Here is a 19,516-nt window from a genome sequence, read left to right on the forward strand (position 1 = left end):
GGTGTGCCTTCTGACTGCTGAGGACGGAAGACAATTTCTTCAACGAGTCCCACTGTTCGTGGAGGTCCTGTGCCACCGTAGGTGCTTCTTATCTCCTCGCTTGCTTCGTCTCCTGCAGCGTACATTGATACTCCATGCACCACCTGCTCCGCTGGCAGGACTGGTGTGTTAGCGGTTCCCCACCGTTCCACTACCAGTCTTTGGAATTAAATTGTACTTATTGTCAAGCAGAGGGACAGAATGCACTCTCTTCATTTAAAGTTTTCACCTGGAGCAATCACAAATTATACATTTACAATACACTTAACATATAGAAAAATAGAAAGCAAATACTACATGAAAGGACATTTGAGGTTTAGAAGAAATCTGGCAAATTTTGATTGTACATTAGATTTATTGCAAAACTTTGATTCTGTTCTTTAATAAATCTACACATGCACTGAGTATTTCCTCTATAAAGAGGGACTTTGGCACCTGATCATCTTCACCCTTTTGTTGGCACATTTACAGGTCACTTTCGGACTATTCTATGGCGCTGCACATATGCCACGAGAAGCGGAATGTTTTCCACAACCATGTCCTGATCATCTTTTTAAAACATGCAAAACCAGTGGCCTTCTTGGGCTCATCTGAAGGCGCACTCTGTTTAGTCTGGTGAGCTAGTACACTGGTCTAGGAAGACCGGTGAAAAATGTTTATTAAACTCTCAAAAGTTTGAGAAATTTGCAGCTACAAAATTTTACACAGCTATGCTCCCTGCGAGACTGGATGGAGCAGAAAATGTCTTGTGGAAGACGCCCTCTGGGGGTTATATTGCATGCATTTTGGATGTGAGGTCTGCCCTCCAGTTCAATTTTCACATGAGATATGTGCCAGTGAACAAATGAAGGATCCAAAGGAAAAGCGGGATTTTAGGTTAGAGATGTACTCGCTTGGAGCCTCCCGCATGCAGATGCTATGAACACAAGTAGTAATTTTCTCAGTGGCCACCTCCTACCCGACATCTCACCCACCTCTCTGCCCGGGTCAGCGAGCTGTCACAGGCACGAGAGACCAGGAGAGAAGCTCATGGCACTTAACAAAGTGGCATCCCCAGTACAACAAGATACTGCAAAGAAAATGTTACAAAATGTCTGTGAAGGCAGGGTACCACCAAAAGGCCTTTTACCACAATATTATTATCTACTAAGGACATTTGCAGCAAATCTGCATCTGCAGTGTTCCGGACCTCTCTTCTGCAGTCTTCTGAAAACTGTGCTCAGTGACAAATATGTTACCTTCTCTGCCTTGCAGCTCCAATGCAACTATTTTAGCATGGTGATTATATGTTCAAGGTAACCCACATTTGCCACCACTGAAGCCACAAGATTTTTGGTCTGTTGTAAAATGCCCACATTTTTTGAAGACACCTATAAAAAGGCTATTTCATGGATCCAGGTGACAGGCAGTTCAGATGTGCCAGTTGACTCACTGCCATTGTGCATCAGTCAGCATTGGCTCTCTTCGCAGAGACACCCGGTGAAGAGCCAATATCACAAGGTGGAAGCAAGGTGAGCTGGAAACACATGCACAGAGTGGGTTTACACTTCGTTTGTGGGAGTTGTGAACTGCTCCATTGTGGGGTTTGCAACCCTCCCTGTGGGGGGGTCTTTTTTTCTCAGACATAGTGGGCTCAAGAGGTGGCAGCGCAATGGTAGGGCAAGGATATTTTAACTTCAGTTGGAGGAAAATGTTCTTCTCACCTCTTTGGTGTAGTTTGTGGATAGACAGGGACCACCTACCCCTGGAGATTTGAACAAGACTTCAGGTCCAGGTCTCTGGGTCTGGAATTCATGTGTGTGAAGATAGCAGACACAATAATCCCAGGCTCGAAGACACCTGCAAACTTGAAGTTGCACCCTTTGGGATACTGATCCAGGCAACCCGTAATAAGATGCTAAGTGAGAGAAGTTTGTAATTGAAATTATCACTGGGTTACAGTAGTTTTTGAAAGTGGAAGGCCACTGCACCCGGACTAAGGATTTGTAATACTTATGTACAAGGGCATTAAAACCTATAATATGAGAAGCAGGACATGGAGGGGGCTTAAGGGGCAGTGAAAAGAGAGTAAAAATCCCAGGTGAAATCTGACAGACACTTCACGTTACCCGACCGAAAGCACCTGTACCCAACTATTTATCAGAAAATACATTTATTAGTGGGGGTTCGTAGTAGTGTAGTAGTAGGCGAACACGTCATTCAATGGAATGCGGGACTGTGCGATCCATGGAACGCCAAAGTCGCTTGAAGATTTGTTGGATTCAGCCGGTGTGACAGCGTGGTCCCGCGAGATTCGTCAAGAGGCTGAACGTGTCGCAGCTCCGTTTCCAAATAAAAAAGCAGAATTCAAGACTTCGCTCCAACTCCCCTCAAGCTGCTCCTCTGCTTCTAGAAATCAAATGCATTTGCTTTACAAACTAAACTCTACAGGCATTCGTAGCTATCCCAGCAGCCTGCACAATATTGTGTTTTAATCTTTAAGAATTGTGGCCATAAGTAGGACCAAAACAACCAAAACAAACCAAAGCACATTGAGCTCAATTTACAAAGTTATTTTTGGTTGTTAACATATGTTTATTGTCACAAATTTTGGCATGTACCCCTTACAGTAATTCACAAAACGATTAAATGACAGGCGTAAATTGATTTACCACTGCATATTTCTCTACCACGAGTACAGAGGAAGCTGCTGAAGTATATCCCATGCAAGGGGTGGGAAGTGAGTGGTACTCGGGGTGGATGGTCTTGTAACTGTGTGAATGACTTCACGCTCAGCTTACGGGAATTCACAAACTTTGCCCCCACAGAAACAGTGATGGATTTCCTCCTGGCCAGGGTTGCGGTAATTCCACTACCAGAGTGGGACAGGGACACATTGCCCCCACCATCCTCTCAGTTTCAAGTCTGTGACATGCAGTTTACAAACAGACTACTTTTGGTGTTGCACTGACTCCCCCACTACTGTCAGAAGGGGGACGCATTGCTCCCGCCATCCCCCCAGTTTCACGTCTGTGGCGTGCAGTTTGCACACAGACTACTTCAGGGGTTGCAGTAATTCCCCAGCCAAGGTGCAGTGGGGACATATTGCCACCAGCACCTCCCCAAGTTTCAAGCTTGTCACATGCATTTTACACACAGACTACTTCAGAATCTGCGGTGCCCCGTGTTTTCGCCATGACGCAGCTGCCGGAAGAGGTCAGCCATATTGATTGTTATTACACGCCACAAGGATCATTGCGTCTAGGTGCGTTTTTTAAAGTAATAATAACCAGCAAAATGGAGCTCATTTTTTTGACTTAAGTACGTTGAGTGGCTAGTTGATCTTGCCTGGATATGTGAATGTTTGTACTCCACAGTACAGTAATCTCTCATGGCCACTTACATTAGCTGGATTGTTCTGCTGCTTGGTGTTCATGTCATCAAGAACCTGTGGGGAGCCATAGGTGGTCTGTACCAAACTGTTCAGTGGGTCAGTTGTACTGAGGGCTGCCAGATGTAGAGTTGGTGGTTTTTGTCCTACTCCTTCTTTACTATATTAACCCATGGTGGCACAGTAGGGCCTCAGCTGGTGTTTCTTTGGGAGTAACTTCTACACAAGCTCATTGACCAGCTGATCTATTTAGTCCACAGTGTTTTCTTGGTAACAGTCATTCCTATTCCCCCTGGCTACATACCCTCTTGAGCCTCATTGCTCAAGGCCCCTTGGTCGCCCACATATCTCCGTTCTTGCAGCCTTTGCACCCTCTGAAGATCTGGTTTGGTGTTTTTTTTCTGGGAATGCTGCCACAAATCCTGAATTCTCAGGGATGAAGAACCTTTGGAGAGATTCAGGCAGTCTGATGCCCTTTGTGAAGACACCCCATTCATCCAAGCATCTAGGGAAGATTGCGTATCCTCTCACAAACTGCTTAGTAAGGGGTTACACCAGGGCAAAGTCAAGGACTGGTGGCCCAAAGAGAGGTCATGTTGAAAGGATGTGCTATTACTTAGGAGCCATTGGCTTTGCGAGAACTTTTTTTTCTTTGCTGTAGATTGTTATTACTTTACTGCTACAAGACTGCAAAACATTGGGCATCTAGGAATGGTAAACTAATGCTAAAGTATAACAAAAACAATACTATGATGGCCGCCTGTTATTTTCCAGGAGTGCAGTCATGCAGGCAGCCATATTGCAATGGTCTATGTTATACTTTTTCAAAACAATATTTTAAGATGGCTACCCATGCTTGCACACAAACATGCAGACATCTTGAAATGGTTTTTATTTATTATAAGGTATAGCAAAAACCAGAGATGGCCACCCGAATGACCAGAGGCATGCATATGCACACTCATGTGTTTTTTACTAAACTGCAAAAAACTATTAAAAGATAACCTGTGCATGCATGCATATTCATAGGCTAACATGGTGTAAAGGGCTATTTGCACTTTGATTTTAAAAAACGATTCAAGATGATCCCTTTTGCGTCTTCTGGCAGAGGAGGCCATCTTGGAATTCTTTAAAAGCTCATTTAAAGATGGGTTCCACTAACAGTGCCCATGAAGAGTACCTCGGCTTGTAAGAGACACCCAGTGACCTGTACCGGGCCTGTGAGCTAGCTTATCCTCACAAAATTAAAATTAAAACAACTTATTTTGTTTATACAGTTCAAAAAGAATGTTTTGTTTTTTAAGAATATGTTGGCCCACTAGCCCCTAGCATTGAAGGGGACTACTTTTGTGCATCAGTGAACTGCTGCCCCCCAAAGCACGAGGAGCCAATGGCTGAAGTGGGCTGACCCATTTCCCTATGCTGCATGGTAGGATGTAGGGAGGAAGCAATATGTGAAAGACACCATTACAAGCTTATGAATGACTGAAGACGACTGTCCGTCATCTGCGCATTTTGTTTTTCTAAGAATATTTTGGGAAAAAAACAAAAGCTTTTGGGTAAAGCCATACCTAAAGCTGTGGCTAGGCTGGTGAGAATGTTATGCTGTGGATGTTTCCAAGTTCTATGTAGTCTAAGCCCAGGATCTGGTCTAGTGGTTAAGCTCTGCGCGCACTGCATTCAAGTCCTCAGGGCAATATTTACTAGGAGTTGGCGTAGGGCAGTGCCATAAGCCTTTCTGCTGCACTGCCTTACGCCATTTAGAAAGGGCAGAAATGCACCATATTCACTAGCTACGTTTCATCTCTGTGCTTTACCCCTGCGCTGGTGGGCAAATTGCTGCCTAGCGCCAATGCAGGCACGCTTGCACCGTGGTTCAAGGGTGTCTGCATTGTTGGCAGGATTTGTTTGTGCGGGAAGGGGCACCTTCTTGCACAAAATCAACCCAGAGAGGCATTTTCCTCTTTCTATGTGTGCTACAGAATGTGCAGAATGCAGCACACATAAAAAGAGGAAACAACAAGGGAAAACAAAGATATTGCTTCTCATTGTGCCTGCCCTGGGGAGGCGTACAGCTTTGACGCATTCCCAGATTTATAGATTCTTGTAAATGTGGGAATGCGTCAAAACCCATGGGTGTTGCGTGGGAACACCCACCGCAACGCCTATGGTTTTGTCTCCCAGATGCAGTGTAAGGCAACGCAGCACCTTGCGCTTGGTTGCCATCTACGAGGCCATGAAAAGCCACTCAAAGTGGCTAAGCGTGGCCTTGTAGACATGGGCCTGCGCAATGCGCCACCGGTTCGTTACAAAATGTGATGCACTGGTGGCACGTAGGTCTTGTAAATATGCCCCGCGGTTGGATTGCGAGCATCTCCTTGTCCTCCTCCTCCTCCCCTCTGGTAAGGAGGGAGTATTTGCAAGTGTGGTCTCTCTGCTGCTGCAGCAGTCAGACAAACTGTGATGAGCACCTTCAGGGGTTCTTCACAGTAGAACATTAAGTCTGGCAGCAGCTTCGTGGTGTGATGTGGTGTGAAGAAACTGTAAATACTCTTCTGTGAAGATTATTTCAGTGGAAGTGCTACGTCTCTATTGTACTCGCCTGGCCTCGGCTACCGGCATTATATTCTAAGCACACTAACGCAGTTTTGCATCAAAACGTTAAGCACTGGCTTGCACCATTCCTGAGCGCCAGCCTGGTGCCATATTTATGGAATGGTGCAAGCTGGTGCAAAGGGTGGGCTAACGTAAAAAAAAATTGCATTAACCGGGTGGGGATGGTGGTATGGGAGAAGGGGGTTTTGCACCAAAAAATGACGTTAGGCTTCTTAGAGGCGAAAAATGCCTCTAACCAGCCTTGAGTCCTTTTCAAAACCATCCATACCACATGACTCCTGTCTTAGAAAAGACAGGAGTCATGCCCACCATCCAAATGGCCAGCACAGGGGACGAGTGTCCCCTGGGCATGACCATTGCACCCTGTGCCATGCAGGGGCCCCCAAGTTGGGACCCCGATGGCATTTTAATTAAAAATAAAATACTTACCCATACTTACCCTACTTACCTGGGATGGGGTCCCTCATCCTCTGGTGTCCCTCTGGTGTGGATGGGGGTGTTCCTGGGGCTTGAGGAGGGCACAGGTCCCCTAACGCCTGCTCTGACCCAGGCGTTAAATAATGGTGCAAAGCGAGCTTTGCGCCATTATTTAGCCCCTCCTCCCACCCCTGCGTTATTTTAGCACGGGGATGAATGTGGGGCTAGAACCATTTTTTAGATGAGAATGCCTACCTTGCATGTCATTGACGCAAGGTAGGTTCAGGCATCTAAAAAATGGTGCAAACTCCAATATTTTGATGTTAGACGTGTCTAACGTCAAAATATAAATATGGGGTTAGTTTTGCGCCGAATTTGCATATAAAAATGACGCAAATTCAGCACAAATGAAGTATAAATATGCCCCAATGTGTTTCCTGTCTGTATTTATTTATAAAAGTGGGAAAAAAACTGAAAATTGTGCTTTTTGTGAGACTCTCCATGCTGGCTTTCATGAATTCCAGGAAAAAGCTGAGCAGATAGACAGCTTGGAGAGTTAAAAAACAGGATGAGACTTCCTTAATTACAGGCATATATTATCATATATTTGTTGAATAACTATAAGATACACCCGAGGGTGTAGTGTTTTGTTATATATGGCTGCTTAATTTGCCAAAACGACATATTTGTCTAAGAGTTAAATACATGTAGATTACACTCGATTTATTCTCAAAATACAAAATAAATATGGATACATACCAATAACTTGGCCTAAAAACAAAGCTGGATAAATACAGACGGAAGTGTTCAAAAAATAAATCCCATAGAACCAGGAGCCCTAGTCATGCCACCCCTTTCATCTCAGAAAGCACCCCCTAGCCTGTTTGAGCAGGAGTACTCTAGCAGGATCCAGCTTGGGTAATGAGAGCTGGGGATGGGCGGAGACATACAGGGTTATTCGATTTTAAATTGTTTTAGGAGGAGATGGGCCTGAATGGAGATGTGAAACTTGGATGCGTTTGCTGGTGATGTCATTCTATTTCTTAGATTACATTTACAAAGGGATCCTTGTTTGATCTTAACACAAGCCTTTCTTTGCTTTCCATATCTACGTGCCCCTCAATGTAAGCATTTCTGAGGAATAACAGGTGTGCCGGAAGTACTGTTACCCACGGCTTCCTCTCCAGATGTCCAAGTGTTTGCGTGAACTTTTGAATCTCTCCCAGTTCCCAGAATTGTGGGCCTTTTGTACCAATAACACTAGTTTTTAAATCCCATTGTTTTTTTGAACGCTAACTTCTTGGCGACCCCCACCTACATTTTGGGCAGTCACTAATGTACGGAACAAGTTCATTCTCTGCATTAACAGACTTATTAAAAAGTTTTCGTTTTCGAAAATTCAGTCCAGCTGAGATACTTCCAGTTCAAAAAGTAGAGAATCAGACAATTGAATGATGCTTAAACGAATTCAGAATTCATGGTAAATAAAAAAAAAATGCCTCCCGCAAACCCGGGAGAAGCTGAGCGGAAGCCCCAAAAGCTCTTCATCCTTTTATGGAAAATGTGAAAATGAGGATACAGGAATGTTTTCAATGGGCGTGTTTGAATGTATACCTGAGACCATGGCTGCTAGTGTCACTGTCTGAAGAGCTCTCAGGGGGGAATCATGATTCTTAAGAGTTTAAAGCCAAAAGAAGACTTTGTTTTTGACAAAAGTCCATACCAAAGCCTGAAGGGCCCACTGAACACTGATTATTGCTGTATTTTATAATTGAAACAGCAGATGAGGGTCTATTTCCTAACTTGCATCAAGGTAGGGCCCACCTGGGCCCTCCCTGTTGTCATGTGCATGTAACTGTGTTTGTGCTCTGTGTGATTGTCTGTGTAGACTCTTGAAACACTGTCAGAAGTTGTATTTATATGCATCATATATGTATATGTAGGAAATCTTGCACCATTGTGACTGTATGACCGGCTAGCTCAAGGCAATGGAATGGCCTCACGGTGCCCTTTGGGCCCGGATGTGAGACTTGCTGACGATGGCCTTGGCCAAAGCGGGGCTTCCTCCAGACAAAGTCAGATCTCACTCCTTTAGGATCGGTGAAGCCACAACTGCCGCAATGAGTGGGCTAGGCGCAGATTACATAAAAAGGGTAGGGAGGTGGTCTTCGGTCATCTACAAACACTACATCAGACACCAAGGCCCTTAAAGTTGTGTTGTCTCTTTGCACAGGCTTGGCTGCCAAGAAGCGCTGGGTATGGCTAATTGGACACTCATACATCACCCGGGTGCAACAGTGGACGGCAGTACAGAAAGACGGTGGTGGCACATGGTTCACGAACATGGAGGTGTTCTGGCTAGGTAGGCCTGGCATGAGATGCACCCAGCTGAATGCACCTTGCAGTGCAGCGGAAGACCAGAGCCAGTGGCGGTACACCTGGGAGGCAATGATTTAGTGGGCCTGGGGTGTAAGGACCTCTTAGCAGCCTTGGTCACGGGTCTGACAGCGGTTTCACACCTGCTGCACCCAGGGACATTGTGTGGCCAGAGATAATATCAAGACAGACGTTTTTGGAGGGGGACGCAGGATCAAGGGGCCATGGAGAGGTCTAGACGCAAACTAAACAAAACCATGTCAAAAATTTGCAAGGCAAATTCTTGGGGTTTGGTGAGGCATGGTTTCAATCTCAAAACACCAGGCTACTACGAACCAGATGATGTCCACTTATTGGCCGTGGCCATGGTCATGTTCATGTTAAATTTGATAGACTCCCTGGAGCTACATGGTTTTAGCTAGCCCAAACTGAGGGGGATCTGCCTGCAGTAGGAAAACCAAAGGCAGCGTGGCGGAGAGAAATTCAATTTGATCTGAAGCTCAGAAGTCTAAAAAGGCCTGCCCCAACACAGCTTTATGGCAAGGACAAAGGGGGAGCAGGCAAGGTCCTTGGGATGCCTCACGGCAGAGACATAAGGAACAGGCAGAGGGCCACAGCTGGCGGCCACGGCAATTGTAGCCCGGGAGATCAGAAGTACCACCCAATGGTAGAAAAGGATGGAGCCAAGTAGGCGACGAACACTGCTGAGCATACCGATAAGACCGACATGCAGATGAGACAATGCTTGAACTCTACCAAGAGCAAATCAGACCAACAGACAGACAAATTAACACAAGAGATTCATGATAAGAGGAGATTGATGGGGCATTTAATGACCAGTAAATGTGATAATGATGTATCATGGAATGCCTCTTAAATGATTGTAATAAACTGCTACCAATTTTATCCCAGCTTGCTGGGGAGGCAGGGTGGTCGCTGATTGGGCGGGAGTCCTCGCACAGATGGAAGTGGTTTAAGTCAGTGACTGTCTGCCTTGCTTGCAAAAAGTGATACATTTACCTGAAGAAGGACCTACACTCCTACCAGTGGCGTAACAAAGGTCCCCACAGCCCTGGCGGTGCCGGGGGCCCAGAGCTCCAGTGAGGCCCCCTCAGCCCAGTACCCAGGCCTGAGGGCACCTGAGTAAGACCGCAGGGGGCCCCTCCATGTACTTTGCAGGTGCCCCCCTCAAGTTCCGTTACACCACTTACTCCTACTATACTAGCCCCGCCCCTCTCAACGCATCTGATAGGTTCTTACCTCTGACTCCACCTTCTCGGCCTTTCAGGTACTAATCTGAAGGGTGACTGTTTATTTCAAGGCCCTATTGGTCATTAATGTTCCAAGTTACCCAAAACGTCCTCTGTGAATATGCCTTAGTTTAGCAGTTGATCGCAGAAAGGAAGGCTTCGAAGGTCAGAAGTAAAGCAGGGTAGCTACTTTCCTACACTCGTCTAGAACATTTCCTTTCTGTCTATGTAAAGAGAAAAGCTGCAGACACATGGCAGAGATGAGGTAAATCCTGATGTGACTGCGTGCATTTATACTTCCACTCTATTTGGAGGCGGCGCTTCAAGAGCTGATAGGGGCAGGTGACAGTAGGAGGAGACCTGAAGGGAGCAGTGGGCGGAGCCTGTGACATGGAGCAGTGAGCGAAGCTTGTGACAGAGCAGTACGAGGAGCTTCTGATATGGAGCAGTGGGAAAAAGCTGTGATATGGAGCATTGGGCGGCGCCAGTGACCAAGAGAAGTGGGAGGAGCTTCTGATATGGAGCAATGGGAAATGTTGCATAGACTCCTCCCACTGCTTCAAGCCCCACCTTTCTCCTCTTTAATTAGGGAATTCTTTCTGGAAGTTCCATAAAGTCATAAAGGAACTTGGCCTCAATCTTCTACATGATTATGGAACTCCTCGGTGACTTGCAGTATCCTTAAAGTGTAGGGCAGGGGGTACTTTATCCCTTATATTGCACATTATTGCCACTATGTAGTGGCGCTATACATGCATCTTTATTAATATCTTTGCTTCTTCATGTTCCATAACTTGGTTTGTTTTTTTCTCACTTTATGTTGTGCGTTAGCTGGATCTCTCACCTGATGTTGTGTGTTAGCATGATCTCACACTTGATGTATATTAGCATATCTCACCTGATGTGTCTTAGCTCGATATCTCATCTGATGTTGCGTATTAGCTCAGTCTCTCACCTGATGTTGTGTATTAGCTCAATCTCTCACCTGATGTTGTATATTAACTTGATGTCTCACCTGATGTTGTGTGTTAGCGTTATATCTCACCTGATGTTGTACGTTAGCGTGATCTCTCACCTGATGTTGTGTGTTAGTGTGATATCTCACCTGATGTTGTGCGTTAGCATGATCTCTCACCTGATGTTGTGTGTTAGCTTGATCTCTCACCTGATGTTGTGTGTTAGCGTGATATCTCACCTGATATGTGTTAGCTTAAACTCTCACCTGATGTTGTGTGTTAACTCGATATCTCACTTGATGTTGTGTGTTAGCCTGATATCTCACCCGATGTTGGGTGTTAGCTCAATCTCTCACCTGATGTTGTGTGTTAGCGTGATCGCTCACCTGATGTTGTGTGTTAGCGTGATATCTCACCTGATGTTGTGTGTTAGCTTCATCTCTCACCTGATGTTGTGCGTTACCTTGACTTGATTGACAAGTCTGCTTTTGCTGTTTTATTTTAAGTGTTTCTCAAGGTGTCCTTGTCCACTGCCTTCTCAGTGAGGCCTTTCTGGCATAATTCCTGCTTTATTGGATTTGAAACCTATTTTAGACCAAACTGAGGATACAGCTTAGCATTTTGAAGCTCTCAACTCTTCACTAATTTAAGTTCCCTTTTTTGTTGTTTTACCACATCTAGTCTGAAAAAGGCTTCATGCCAAGAGCTCCCATTGGCTCTGAAATGCCAATTTTCTGCTGAGAAGTTGGCCTGAATCCTAGCCCGGAATGTCTCCAGTGCGGCCCCCGTTTTAGCTCCACTAATGAGGCTCTGGGAAAGCTCTTCTTGGCAGTGGAGAGGCTGATGTTGGGAGCGAGGGTGGGGATGTAATAATCTCATTGTCAAACGTCATCCTTACTGAAAGATTGTACCCGGTGCATTCCATGTGCTAGGTTTCTCAGAAAGAGTTTGGGCCTGATTCTAACTTTGGAGGACGGTGTTAAACCGTCCCAAAAGTGGCGGATATACCACCTACCGTATTACGAGTTCCATAGGATATAATGGACTCGTAATACGGTAGGTGGTATATCCGCAACTTTTGGGACGGTTTAACACCATCCTCCAAAGTTAGAATCAGGCCCTTTGTCTTTTAACTCGTTTCGGAAAGGAGCAGACAGTCATGTTTTTTTCTCGTTCAACATATTTCTTTGTCTTTTAGAAAATGTTTCTTTCGCCTCTTAAATATCCTTCGTTCTCATCACAAAACAATTAATTCAAGTACCTGGTCTTCTCTCTTCAATTATTCCCCTACTACATATCAAGAACTGCACCACTTTTATCCAAAAGTATCGCCCTTCTACTACTGGGACGTCCAGTGTTGGTTCTAGAAGGTGCAAAAAAAAAAATATAGATAGATAGATAGATAGATAGATAGATAGATAGATAGATAGATAGATAGATAGATAGATAGATAAAAGATAAACATATATTAAGTAATCTAAAAGAAACTAATTAACATAGTCAGTGGTAACCCGTAAAATCTGCCTTTGATCTAGTCCTCATTGTCCTACGCTGGATACTCGGGATCTACTATAAATTCTTATATTCGGTTTCATAATTGACCACTTTCTTCCCCAACTGTTATTCTGCTTCAAAATATTCCTCATTCTTTCAAAATGCCTTACTTCTGCTCTAAAATACTCTTCTTTCTGGTCTTGAAGGTCCCACCTTCAGTTCCTAAGTGTTGTTTCTTCTGTTCCATAAAGTCTTTGTTTCAGCTCAAAAATCCCTCCCTTCTGCTCTTCAGCTCTGACGCGGGACACCGAACCACTTCCCAGCTAGGTGACTTTGTAATTCATCGCTCTTCCAAGGAAGTACTTCCACATAGTATGGTGTAGAACCCGTCCACCAATGCACCTCTCAGGGTTATCAATCATTATACAAATCCCATCACAATTCCAACTAAAAGATCTTCCTTCTGCCCCAAAACACTTTCCTCCTGTTGCAAATTGTCCTTCCTCCCATTACATGACCTTCATTCTAGACCCAAATGATCCTCTTCTTTGCCAAATGTTGTGTCTTCTGTCCGAAAAGAACTTTCTGCCGGCTCCAGAGTCCCTTCCACCAGCATTACCATGACATTTCTTCAGCTTTAACATTCCCATTCTTCTGGCTTCACCCATCCTTCCTTCTGATCCAAAACATATTTTCTGAACCCCAAAACATTCTTCCTATAAAGTGCTGCCTTTTCCTCCAAAATGCCTTTTTTGTTTCTCAGTACTTGTATCAACCTTCTGCAAAATTCAAATTCTCTAGCAAAATTGCACCTGTAATGCTTGTACTTTTCTTTGAAAAAGTATGTTTTCCTCAACTGCAGGCTGTTTTCCTCTCCAAAGTATAATTTTTACTTCTTAATAACTGTACCTTCTTTCAACAAAATCTCCTCCCTTTCTCTCGGAAGTATCCATCACCCCAAAAAGCTTCCATCGCATTCAAAAAGCACTTTGCACTTATTTTGTGCAATAATATTTCCTCATCTCCAAAAATGCCATAGTTACCTGGCACAAATACTCTCCTACTTCCGTTTTGCTGTAAGGATCACCTTAAGGTTGTCATTGTTAGTGCTCATTCAGGACATCAGCTGCACCAGTAACACTTCTCTACAGATTAGTCAATGGTTAAGCTGACGCATCAGACACTTTGTCCCATCAATTTGCACTCACCAGTCAGAACACACAGAGAGTATTGTGTGTTGACATCATCAGTCTTGTTGGTGCAGTTGTATGTTTGTATGTGACATTTGTATAGCGCAAACCTAGCCAAAAATGCAGCACAACACTGGACGGGGTCAAAGGCAAGCCTGTAGTCGGTGAGTGACAGGAAAGATTGTATGTATGCATGCATTTATGTATGTATGTATGTACTCACCATGCACAGTTTTTTTTGTCAAACATTTTACTGCAAATATTACATTGATATTATCAAAGATGTTCTGAGTGCCATAATTTATGGGGTAATTACCAATGCATAGTGAAGATACCTTAGGGCATGAGTTATAGTTACTTGAGATAACTCTATAACTGGTGAATTTCTATGGTTTTGTACGAGTAGATTCAAAACCTAACTATAACGTCACTGTAACCTTTGCTTTTTTAAGTGAATTTCTGTGTTTTTTTTAATTCTGTTTCCTAACTATAATGTCTCTATAACCTTAAGATTTTTCAGTGAACATATATATATATATATATATCTGTGCGTGTTATATTTGAGTAACACAAACCTACTTCCGATTTGTGGACAAGATCTGAAAGATTGGGTTTATTGCAAGTCTATCATGTGCTAACTTTGAAGAAATATTGTGGTTTACACCAGTGGACCTAGAAGTAAAAAATCCAATGAGAATGAATGTAGTAGAGGAACTCCATCTTTCATTCTGTATGACTTCACTTCAAATGTAGGAAAGGGGAAAATGACAAAAAGTAGATTGCTACACAAAATACCTCATAGATTCATTTTCAGATTGTTTGAAATGTGACTGTTCCACCTTTGGGGACAGAATGAGTTCTGCTTTGTAGTATTACTGCCTGGCCAATTGATTACCAATGCATTTTTTTTCTTTTTTGTTTTTAATAAAGGTAAGATTCTTTTATTTTGGTCTTGCCTTTTTGTATTTGAAGAGCTTCATACTTAAAATGTATTTTCCAAATTCCTATTGTGTTCTCATTTGAAAATGGTATACAGCCCTGCTTTTTGTTAAAACAGAATTTTGATTTTGATCATTTAATCTGACAGTAAAATGGCAAATTTTAGTTGTAATAATTTTTTTGTGTGCTGCAGCTTATTTTCACAGGGGATACTTTTATTCCCTCACACGTGTTTACTTAAGTGTCCTTGCCACAATCCTCAGTAATGCCCACCTCTCAAATTGACTCTCATCCTGGATCATGAGTCTGAAATTAGGAGAAGTGGTGTTAATTTAGGGACGTGCAATCCATATGTAAATTGTGGATGTGTGGATGGAGAAATGTCCTGGTGAAAATCTACTAGAAAATGATATATTTTCATTTACGAAAAGTTGGGAGGAAGAATGAAACAAAGTAATTAAAATAAGCTGATCCGAGGGGTCCCACTCTGCACCTAAAGTTGACAGGGCGTTCTATACCTTGTTACGGAATTACCTACACGAAGAAATTGTATTTGAAATGCACTTTAAATAATTTAATACAAACAATCCTTGCTTTCCGCATGTAACAGCATGGCTACATTGCCTTTTAAGTGGGTATGAGAAGTGGACCTAATGTTGACTCACACTGGAGGCTCTTTAAATCTTGCAGTTAGCAAGAAGCAAACTTTCCATATGACACACCACAGAGTAGCACCCTGTGTTTTGTAAACCAGGCCTTAATTTAGAGTTTACTGAATTGGTGATTCCATCACAAACATGGTGGATATTCCATCACCCTTATTACAAGTGTGTTATATCCTATGGGTATTGACAAATTACATATAGGTGTCACTCACCTACTAAGGCAAGTAACATCAGGGTGAGCTGGGGTTCAAGGAATGGGAAGAATAATTTTTTGGGCCATTTTCCAGTGTATGACAGAAATATACTTCCTTGCCTTCACGCTGCAGTATGGGAGGGGGTGCAAACAGCTATGTGTTATTGGAAAGGGTGTGGGCGGGGCTCTGCATTAATTGCTCTAATAGAACGAGTTGTGAAATGAGCCTGATTTACATGGTTCATTTTGTTCTCCTTTTTAGAGCCAGGCCGCGGCCCACTACAAGGGGACGAAGCATGCCAAGAAGCTCAAAGCGCAGGAAGCTGTGAAAAGCAAGCAGCGGATGTCCACCGCCAACAAGGACACCGCCAAGACCACCCTCTCCTGCATCACCGCCAGCGCCATCAACACCAGCTCAGGCAAAACAGGTCAAGACGCCATCTTTTCCTTATTGCTCTTGTTTTACTTGTTTGCCTCTAACCTTTCTCTCCCCATCCGGTGCTTGAACTGTCCCACTCCCCGTTGTCTCTGTGCCTCTTGCCACATTGATTCATGCATGATCCATCTTGCACTATTGATTGCTTCCCCGTCGGCTTGTTCGAGGCGATTGCAAGGGGAAGATAATCACCTGCCATGCCAGCGATTCCTCTCCAGTAGCGAGAGGCCTCAGCATGTCTACAAGATGGATGATGGGCATGGATAATGTAAGGCAGTGTTTCCTGGAGTCCCTGCGGCCTGTAGTCTGGGAAATACGCGTGCTGGTCTGCCATCTTTTGTTTGCTTGTCCTTACCCTTGTTGACGCATGTGCATTAAACTCATGGGCACCTACTTACACCAGTAAAGGGGGCTCTAATGCTTAGAAGAGGCAGTGGCATAACAAGTGTTCAAGGGACCTAGGTGCCCATAATTGGGTAGCAAAAGAGAGACACAAGGGATGCAGTGAGCCCCTCACATCTCTAGGTCTTGGTGCCGGGTACCTATTGCATTAATTTTGTAAGAAGATGTTGTCTCACTGGTGAGATCCTTCAAGTTAGTGATTATCTACTGGGACACTGTATTGAATCAAAGTAAAATAAGATCTTTTCCCTAAATTTAAGTAATAAAAATGTCCAAGCTCAGCTGTAAGACTTCTGTGTGGTGTATAGGGCTGTGACCACAATTTTCAGCACTTAATTGATGCTGCTTTTTGTTTTTGGGGAAATGTTTCCACTCACCAGGACTCTGCGTCCCTTGACATGGGAGCACCTAGTATTGAAGGACACATCCGGCAGAGACCCAGGGTTTTTTGTTGAAAAATCTGATAAAAAATGTAATGAAAGCACTACATCTTTTTTGCCAATTTACTTGCAAATGGCTGTAAGGTATCCACAGACTGTTTCTAAACTTTTGTACTCTAGGTTTCCAATTTAAAACATTGAATATCAGACTCTCTAGAAAATTTGGTTAAAAAAAGAAATAATATAGTTTCAGCTGGAAATGGAATGCTATTGTGGTGGAGAGGGAAAAGAGTCCAGGAGACCAGAAGGGTAACTGGTGAAGAGTGACATTTTAATGATGTTTTTGTAATCTTGGGAAGGCAGGCAGGGCCCTTTTATAGACAGGCTAATAGATAGGGCGGATCCCCTGGCTGAACCAAATGTAGATGACTTCAAGGGGAAATCTAGAACTTTCCTGATAGTACATTGCCTTTGGATGTCTGGATAGGATTGGGCAGGACCAACTAATCTCAAAGCCCCCATTTGGGCAAGACTGCCTCTGCGGAGGAACACCAGACTTAGAGTTGTGGTTTCCTTGGTTGCAGAACTGGCAATTTTGCCCCTAGTCTGCTTGCTTTCTTTTAAGGCAACTGCAAACAGTTGATGGTCATCAGTAATTTATTCCATGTCTTTGGGGTCTTTACGAGGTACCCGCTGAATGATGTCACAATAGAGCTTAAAACCTATACAGACATCATCAGATAAAGGAACATTCTTGAATGGCTATTTTTGGTGACTGGAAGCGGGTGATTTACTAACATTTTACCCTGGGTTTGCATCATAAAAGTGATGCAAACCGGCATCATTTTTCTTTATAATTTACTTTCCAGTGCAAAACCTGTTTTGCGCTGGAAATCGAGTAAAAGTAACGCAAAGTAACTCAAAACACTGCTTTGCGCTACTTAGCATCAAGGGGGCGTGAAAAGGGTTTTCCTATACAATCACCCTCCTTTTTGACGCAAAACTCTATTTACCAAAAAAAAGACAGGGTTTTGCATAAAAAATGAACGCCTTTTGAAACCAGGCAACAAAGGACAATTGTCATTTCTCTTGGCTTTTTTGATTTTGCATGTGTCCTCCACTGTACAGCACACATACAAAGTCGGAAAAGTTTTAGAAGGTGTCTAGGCACAGCATTTTGCACTGCAAGGAAACCCTTCCAGTACAAAACCTTTGTTAGGCTCTCGCACACGCCCTTGCACTTTGGTACAAAGGTGTGAGCGCGTCGCATGGCAGCAAAATTCTGTGCCAGCGCTAGGGAGAGGGGAGGAAAGTGCCATTTCTCTGTAGATATGTTGCTCTCCTGCTCCCTCCCTGTCATGCAACGTGTCGTAGTACTTTTGGATGCTGCCAGTGCTTAATTTGTGCTTGTTGTTTCCGGTGCTTAGCACCGGCACTTATGTTTTAGGGCCAGGGCTTATTCTTCTGCCTGAAGCATTTGCTGAGAGCAAAAGACACATATGGAAAAGATGGAGGAAGGGAAAAATGAAAAAGCGTCACAAAGGGATAAAGTAGAAAGCTGCAAGAGTGAGCTGAAGGGGCAGGGAGTGGCTGTAAATGGATTGAAGAGGCCCGAGATGGCTTCAGGATTATGCCGCCTCAGTATTCCGTGTTCACACATTTAATTGCAGCAGCCACGTCTTTAAGAAGAGAGTTTTGGGCACCGGCACCTTTTTATTTATAAATGAAGCACTGGGTGCTGCACTGCATTGGGTGACACTTTAGTAAATCTGACCGTTAGGCCCAATATATAATGCATTTTTGAGGTTGCAAACGGCCCAATTGGGCTGTTTGCAACTACAAAAATGCATTTTGGTATGTATGAATTCCACTTTGCGATGCAGTAGCATGTTACTGAATCGCAATTTGGAATTGCACATACATATCTATTCGGTATTAGGAAGGGGCGTGTTCAAGGCGTCCCTTCCCAATACCGAATCACAGCGGTATGCGGCAATGTTTTGTGACCGAAATGCAGTCGCAAAACATTCGCATTTTACCACCTACTTCAAGTAGGTGGTAACCCATTTGCAAACGGGAAGGGGTCCCTAAGGGACCCCTTCCCTTTTGAGAATGGTTGCAAAAACGTTTATTAAGAGCAGGCAGCGGACCCACGGACCACTACCTACTCTTAAACAATTTAAAGAAACTTGTAATTTTTCATTTTCTAAACGCTTCCCATCATCCTTTAAGGGAAACGGGCTGCATTAAAAAAAAAGATTGCTTTATTTAAAAGCAGTCACAGACATGGTGGTCCAGCCGGCCCTGTGATTTTAGCGTTTCTTAATGGGCCCGCAAATTGTGACCAACCTCATGAATATTTATGAGGTAGGTTACTTTGCGACCCATTAGGAAACGCAAAATAAAACTCCATGAGTTTCATACATTAGAATAGCGATTCCCTAATTGCGATTCACAAGAAGCCGCAGTTGGGTAATCACAATTTAATAAAATGATACATGTGGCCCAAGTCTTCTATTTGCTGCTGATGGAGCAAACAAAGGGCAACGAGTTGAAACCACACAACGTAACAAAGGCTCTTAGAGTCCTTTTTCTCCTCTCCTGCCTCTGGCTACATATCCCCGATGCCAGGGCAGTTTGGAGAGTATTAGGGCATACCTGCCAAGTTTCCCAGATCCATGCGTGATGTGCTACTCCAGGCCAGGTTTTTTTTCCTTTGAATTCTGGAACTTGTAGTCCTGTTTTATAAGGAAATAAACAGGACTACAAGTCCCAGAATTCCAAGAAAACTCC

At 43.7% G+C, this 19,516-nt stretch overlaps 1 protein-coding gene across 1 annotated transcript in view; it reads left to right on the plus strand.

Annotated features, from left to right (window-relative positions):
• ZNF385D (zinc finger protein 385D) overlaps positions 1-19,516 on the plus strand; it is a 420,680-nt gene that overhangs the window by 270,416 nt on the left and 130,748 nt on the right. The window contains exon 5 of the mRNA XM_069212061.1: positions 15,768-15,933. Within this exon, the coding sequence (XP_069068162.1) occupies positions 15,768-15,933 (166 nt within the window). The remainder of the gene's footprint in view (positions 1-15,767; positions 15,934-19,516) is intronic.

This window comes from Pleurodeles waltl, chromosome 10 (assembly GCF_031143425.1).
Source record: "Pleurodeles waltl isolate 20211129_DDA chromosome 10, aPleWal1.hap1.20221129, whole genome shotgun sequence".
Taxonomy (NCBI): Eukaryota; Metazoa; Chordata; class Amphibia; order Caudata; family Salamandridae; genus Pleurodeles; species Pleurodeles waltl.